Source organism: Corylus avellana, chromosome 3, assembly GCF_965113065.1.
Source record: "Corylus avellana chromosome 3, dhCorAvel1.hap1.2, whole genome shotgun sequence".
NCBI lineage: Eukaryota > Viridiplantae > Streptophyta > Magnoliopsida > Fagales > Betulaceae > Corylus > Corylus avellana.
In genome coordinates, this window is record NC_142492.1 from 21,049,425 (window position 1) to 21,056,751 (window position 7,327).

Sequence of the window (7,327 nt, forward strand, 5' to 3'; positions counted from 1 at the left end):
TAGTGACACAGGATCCAGTGACAGGCTATTCCCATTGGTCTAACAAAGCGTACTTGCACACGACCACGTCCATAAAATGTTGCAAACGTGGCCGATACAGTGCCGCTTTTCTCATACAATCGCCACGTTTCACTAGTGTAACTTCTCTGCCCCAAGTCACCATCAAACCCAACTTGATCCCAGCCAATCAAACCGGGGGGCATCTAATCCTTTTGGGTTGTGTGTGGGACTTGGAAGGTTTTAGTTTTGGTTAAAGGTACCAGAAATGGCTTCTCATGGTTTAAGCTTAGGATTAGCAACAACTTACATTTCCTCAAAAACCCAACTAGAATTTGGCTTCAAATCCAAACCCCTTTTGTTGGCTTCACGAGCTTTAAGAAAATCCAACAGGGTTTCTTTGTCGGTACGTGCAATGGGGTCCTCAGCTTCTTCACAGAAACCTGAGCGCATTCAAGGTTCATCTCTCTGTCGGTCGGTGTCTCTCATATGAGAATTTTTTATGTATATGGTGACCAAATCAAACATTCTCCATATTTTTCTTTTTCTCTTAGTTTGAGTCATTTAATGTTAATTTGAGTTGGACGATCATGTTGTTTGAGCTGTGGTCAATTTAGTGTGCACACACATAAGCACATGTTCTTCTTTTGCTTGGTGAATGGAGAATTTGATTCAGGTTTTGGCAAGGGGGTAGCGTTTGTGAGTTGATCTTTGGAAAGTTGGGGATGAGACGGACTGAGTAAAATTGGGCCGAGAATTGGTGTACCTCCTGCTCCAATTCTCCCAGTGGGAGAAATACAAAATGTATGGAGAAATTTGATGAATTAACGAACAACTTAGATATAAGTTCTTCTTCTTCTTATATGTTGATAGCAATGTGGGGTGAAGGAAAGTGATAACATAAGCAACCCAGGTATGTTTGCCAGAGAAAGAGACACTACAACTACAGACATATACCGTTTCTGGTTTAGGCCTTTTCCAAAGAAAAGAGGCACTTGAAATAGACTGTGGAGTATGATTTGAAAGTACCCACTACTCCTCTCTCTTAAGGTCTTAGAGGTTGATATATGAAGTGATGGGTAAACCAATATGTTGACCATCATCAATGACTTAGTATTGATTACTGATTTCACATATTAAATTTTGGGCAACTAAGGAGGATGCTAAGTTAGTCATAATTAATATACACATAGAGCTTATTTGATAGAATTGAAATTTCATATTGCATTTTTATGCTTGAAACAAAGACTGAAAGAATAAATTTCTATTTTTCAATACAACTTTGTTTTGTCTCTGTTCTTTGAAAATATATGGTTGAAAATCCCATCTTTTATGGGATTGGTAGACTACCAGTGGACCTTTTGTATTCCCCTAAAATTTTAATGTGTGTTTAACGTATCCAAACTTAGTCTTGAATGTGAAACTCATGTATTGCCATTAAAGGTTTTGGCAAAAAAGGGGTGAAATTCTTAGCTGCTATGCATTTTCTTTGCCTTTATTCCAACTGATTAGGATGCATTTTATTTTTCTCCATCAATGGGAGATGGGAGGGCCTTGTTTAGTGATATGAGCTGAAGTGTCAAGGTATGCATAGTGGCTACAAGCAAGGGAAAATGATAGCCAATTCTCCAAGGTGTCATACATACTAATAATTTGCTGCAGTATGGCACAATTGATCTGGTTCCACTAAAAGGTAGTTGGTCTCCTAGATGCTCTATTAACTATGATGCTTAAGGCGCGTTTTCTAGTCGTGGAAAAAGGCAAGACTCACGGTTTTTAGCGTTGAGTGTTTCATGATTTGTGGCTCTTTAGGGTGGTGTTTGTTGGGTTTTCCTTGGTAGGTTTCCGTTTGTACCCTTCTAGAAGGAATTCTCTTCCTACCAATTGTCTTCCTCAGAATATTCTCCAACTATTGTAACTAATTCTCTTATATATGTGGATTGGATTGAGGGCTGCACAATAGGAAAATATACAGCCCTTCTTGATTCACGTTTTCTTCCATTTTTTTCCCATTAACATTAACTTCTGTAGATTGGGTTCTTATTCACAGTACATTATTGGTAGTATTTAAGGTGTTGGCAGAGGACTTAAAAATTAGACACAATCATCCTTGTAGCAGAGGAAATGTGATACTGAGAAGGTTGATCACTAAATGATTAAAGTTTATTCGGTTACATATCGCCTGCAATAAGGGGGGTTTCCTGCAATTGAAATCAATAACTTACCTCATTCTCATGACATCTTTCTGTTCTTCTTTGTTTCCTTCTTTTTTTTTTTTTCATTTGTTTGGACTAGTTTTGAATTTTCTAGAAGCTCTAACAATCATAGCCGTCTACCTGTAGAAAAATGCTTATATTGCTTGAGAAAAACAACACCAAGGTATACAAGGCAGATGGTAGCAGCTTGAACCTTGTTCCAAATAGTTTTATTAATCAATATCCACTCTTACCTTCTCCCACCCCCCACCACCCCCCCCCCCCACCCCCCCCCCCCCCCTCCCAAATGTATTCTCTTATTCTTTACCTTTATAGCGTGGAAATTTTCAGTAAGATGCAGTATCTCTTGGTTGTAAGTTACCAGTTCTAGGAGAATTTCCTAATGGAGAGAAAGAGGCTAGAAAGTAGTGAATAAATGTGCATTAAGTAAAGGATATGGTGTGGTGGGTGACTGATCACTGTTTTCTGTATTTTCTTTGGGCTTGATACGGAGTATGCCCTTGGCTGTATCTATGACGAACTGGACCTTTTTCAGTGGTTCAGCATGTAAATTTTAATGGCTAGAAGTTGTATATTGCTTGTGCGTTATGGATTTTTAGCTGTCCATTTGAAAAGATAAGTGCTGGATTGTGGAATATGGATTAGCATTATCAAAATAACATGGGGGAGGTGACTGATAATTTTTCAATCTTTCTTCACTCTATCTTCATAGTAAACTACAAGTCTTGCTTTTTGATAAAATTTTGGCATATATATATTTTTGTGCTTTATTTTGTTTGAAGCTCCATGTACTATGCCTTTGGAATGAAAGGAGATTTCATGGAAGCTTCACAAGTTATCATATCTTGTAAACAATTTAGAAGGAATGCAACTCCTGATATGAAAAGTAATCTGATGTCTCTGAGTCAGAAATTTGGAAAACTAATACAAGTATGACGTATATTAAGGCTTTGTATTGTGCCCCAAATCTAGTTGTCTTCGAAAATGGCAAACAGCTCTAACTATGTTGTTCAGCACAGAACTTGCTTTGTTTTAATTTGCCTGAAATCTTGAAGATCAAAACAAGTTGTTATAGCTTCTTTTGCAACAAAGGGAAATTAGTTTCTTATTGTGTAATTTCAATTTCTAGACTATACTGTATTTGAAATCTTTGATTGTCATTTGTTTTGGCCTGACCAGATTTCTCCAGTACATGGTTTTGGTTATTAGTGTTAGGCTGTGTCGGTTGCCTTCTGAGTTCCTATGTATGTGGTGTGATAGAGGTCAAGGATCTTAACTTTAAGATTGCTTACAGTACATGGATATTTTGAAGTGTCAGGTACTGAGAAAAATTAATTTTCAAGATATATGTGTTGGATGCAACCCTTATGGGTTTTGTGTGGGATTGTTTGCTTGACATGCCTACTGTACATGGACTAAACAATTGTGTCCAAAAGAGGAAGCGGCCAACTAAATCTAGTGTCATTGATGTTTTGTGTGTGATCTATCATGCAAAAGAGGAACTCACTAGAAAGGTAGTTGTTGTTTCTATGCCTAAAGAATTTCTTTCTTGATTCTATGTTCTACCATAGGCTGTGCTTGTTGGCAGAGAAACAGCAGCTGTGGGTAATGCAGTAGGCAGTTGGTTAATTTACTACTGTCACAACAACCCTCCTCTCACACTCCCTCCCCTCCTCCCCACCACCCTCAAAAAATAAAAATGAATAGAAAAGACACGAACTATATGAATTTGAAAGGGACACCTTAATTAAGTGACAAGTCCTGTAAAAATGATAATCACATGTTTAAATCTTAATCATTCTCCAATCTTTGATTGGTATGATGCTAATAGGAGTCATTTTCACTGTTGTGTAGAGGCAGGAAGCATCGACTATAAATCTGTAAGTGATGAAGAATGGAAGAAGCGACTCTCAGGGGAACAATTTTATGTTGCTCGTCAAAAGGGAACGGAGAGGGCTTTCACTGGGTATGATATCACTTGGACATACTATTTGTCGAGCTTTACGTTAAGTTACATATTTATTTTCTTTTTTCTCGGTATAGTACTTGCTCTTTTCAAGGTATTTAAAGAATTTTATTTCTAAGTAAGTTTTCAAAGGCTTAAGAATTGTGTGAAGGCCTGAGACTTGATTATTAAGAATAACAGTTTTGCGACCTCTGTATGTCTAAATTTAAAGTATTAATTGGAAAAGAAACAAACAGCATGCAAGTCAAATAAGACACTTCATATACTAATAACTACCTGTTGACGTTCCCAATGGGTAACTTAATCGGCTGGAAACCATGCCTCATGAAGCGGAAGTCATTAGTTCGAATCTCCCCTCCCCCCTCTTGTTAACGATCACAAGGGATCCTGTTAACGATCACAAGGATGCCAATTAGTCAACAGATGACAGTGTGAGTAGATAAGGACAACGGAAAGAAAACTGTCTAGATTTTTCTTTCTTTTATTTTTTTGAAAAAAGAAACATTTAAAATTATGTAGTCATTTCAATTTTGAATTTATGGAAAGGGAATTGTCTTATTGTTTTGGGAAAAATATTGTTCCCAAGACCCTGGGGTTTGACCTTTTATCTCGGTGGATCATCACGTCATTAAAAAGGCCACATCAGCATCGTGTGAAAAGAAAAAAGTTTTTAAATTTTAAATACCATCTCCCTATAATTTTGGAGAGTAGTAAATTGTGAGACCATAATATCCTACAATAATTTTTTTAGGGTAAAGTCCACTTAATCCCTTCAAATTACCACCCAAATGACAATCTACCTCCCAAACTATCAATTACGAAAATTTACCTCCCAAAAGTACTAAAACAATGACAATGTACCCTCAAATGTTAGCAAAATAACGAAATTATTCCTTTAGAATCTTTAGTAAGACAAAAATATCCTTAAAAATTTGAATAAAAAAATTAAATTTTAGTATTTTTGTTTTTATTTTAGTAAGGGTAATTTCGTCATTTTGTTAAAATTTGAGGTACATTGTCATTGTTTTGGTAATTTGGATGGTAAATTGTCGCAATTGATAGTTTGTGGGGTAGATTGTCATTAGGGTGGTACTTTTCTTTTTAACTTAATGAAATCCCATTTAAGGAAAATTAGTGAGATCTCATTATTGCTTAATGCAAAACATATAATTTCATTAAAGCACAATAAAATTTTTAAAATCATGACAAAACCATAAATTTTTGAACTTAATGAAATATTATATAAGGAAAATTAGTGAAATGTCATTCCTTAATGCTAGAAAATTAGAAGAAATTAATTATGATGATATTTGTGTAATACCTATTATATTTCAATAATAAAACTCATATAATTCTGGACATTTAAAAAATAATACAAAGCAAAATAACAAATCTTTCACTTAATATTTAATGCAATCAAATAAATCATTTCAAGTCATGTTCAATGCTTAATTAATTTTTTGGTGTTTTGAAAGCATTTCTATTCCTTTTTTCTGGACAATAATCAAATAAGTTTGTGTCTTACTTTGCTTTCAAAAGCAAAAAATCAAAAAATTATTTGAGTAAATCATTATAATTTAATTTCAAGATTTAAACACATTGTTCTTTCAGTAAATGTAACCTATTCAGTTAGATTATTGCTTAGCATTCACTGGAGGTGAGGAATACAAGTTAGCTTTATCCCAGCATGTAAATAAGCACACAGCTGCATCAGGATGTATTCATATGTATAGTGCACTGGGTTGATTCCACTCTACGGCCACCATCCTTATAAACCTGCAATATTCTGCATAGACCAGGAGAGCCTTACATACTTGGTGGACAAGAGATGCTTCTTATGCTTTATGCATAAGTAAAAGGGAACCTAATGCTGAGGTGATAACTGATTCTTTGTCTAATTCATCTGCTATTTTTTACTTTTCATGTTCAGGGAATATTGGAACAAGAAAACCCCTGGAATTTACCATTGCATATGTTGCGACACACCTTTATTCGAGTGAGTATTCAACTCTTCTCACTGGAACTAAAATGTTGTGGTTCACAGAACTTCCTCCAAAAACTGACTGATTTGTTTTTTCTCCTCCAGATCATCTACAAAATTTGATAGTGGAACTGGTTGGCCTTCTTATTACCAGCCTATTGGAAACAATGTCACCTCAAAGTTAGACTTGTCGATTATTTTCATGCCGCGCCAGGAAGTTACTTGTGCTGTTTGTGATGCCCATCTTGGTCATGTCTTTGATGATGGTCCACCTCCCACAGGAAAGCGTTATTGTATCAATAGGTAAATAGTTCATCTGTTTTTTTCTTCTTTTTTTTTCTTTTTCTTTTTACCCCATATATTTATTGTTATAATGGACTTGATGTGAAATATGACTAATCATGCAGTGTTTCCCTGAAACTAAAACCGAAGCAGTAGACGAACAAGCAAGAACACCAGAAGGATATGATTGCTTGAGTTGGACGTTACACTTGGTGTCTGATAAAATATAAAATGTGAAAATAATTTTCAGAACTGTGAAATGGTGGCCTTTGGTATAGCATGTTCCTAAATGCAACAACATTGTCTATTTTTGAAAGCTTATTGGATGTACATGCTTAGTTAAGTATAAATTCTCAAGTGTTGTAAAAAAAAAACTACAGTAAATCTAATATAGTTTTTTTAACTGTCTATATTTAAGTTTAGTCTCTCTTTTTCATAGAAAATTTGGAATTAAATATGGACCGTTGAAAAAACTGTAGGAGATCTCTTGTATTCTTTTTTTCTTTTTTTTGCAGCACGTAAGCCAAATCCGTCCTGTAAGAAGTATTCCATGGCCAGTTAGATACATGTTGCTTTTTCATGAAGCACATATCTTCATTGTCCTCTCTTTTTTGCATGCTAGATCATATAAACAAACATATAATATGGACATGATTTTATATTAGGTAGATTTGATGCATAACTCAGAGATGTTTGCAAAAATCTACTTGAAACCAGTGAAAAAATGGATCTATGGATAATGGATGTTTTCACGTCATTTGATTAAGAGTTTGACAACTCATGGTTAGTGATTTACTACACAAGTAAACCATAGTTTTCACTCGCAATACAAAAGCCCTAGCCTTTTTCTATGATGGTGACTAGAGCTCAAAGATTTTACGTAAG

General features: G+C 35.2%; 1 protein-coding gene across 2 annotated transcripts; it reads left to right on the forward strand.

Moving 5' to 3' along the window:
* Window positions 1-201: 201 nt before the first annotated feature.
* Window positions 202-6,852, forward strand: MSRB1 (methionine sulfoxide reductase B 1). 2 transcript variants are annotated; one of them, XM_059584824.2, is made up of 5 exons: window positions 202-455; window positions 4,074-4,179; window positions 6,110-6,175; window positions 6,266-6,463; window positions 6,568-6,852. In XM_059584824.2, the coding sequence occupies exons 1-5, from the start codon at window positions 266-268 to the stop codon at window positions 6,596-6,598; spliced, it is 591 nt and encodes a 196-aa protein (XP_059440807.1). In that variant the 5' UTR covers window positions 202-265; the 3' UTR covers window positions 6,599-6,852. The 2 variants fall into 2 exon arrangements, with proteins under 2 accessions (XP_059440807.1, XP_059440806.1); XM_059584823.2 differs by having other exon boundaries at window positions 204-455; window positions 4,068-4,179.
* The last annotated feature ends 475 nt before the right edge of the window (window positions 6,853-7,327 follow it).

Coding starts and splice junctions, on each gene's coding strand:
- MSRB1 (XM_059584823.2), top strand. CDS start 266: ATGGCTTCTCATGGTTTAAGCTTAGGATTAGCAACAACTTACATTTCC. Junction 456..4,067: donor GAAACCTGAGCGCATTCAAG/GTTCATCTCTCT, acceptor ACTGTTGTGTAG/AGGCAGGAAGCATCGACTAT. Junction 4,180..6,109: donor ACGGAGAGGGCTTTCACTGG/GTATGATATCAC, acceptor TTTCATGTTCAG/GGAATATTGGAACAAGAAAA.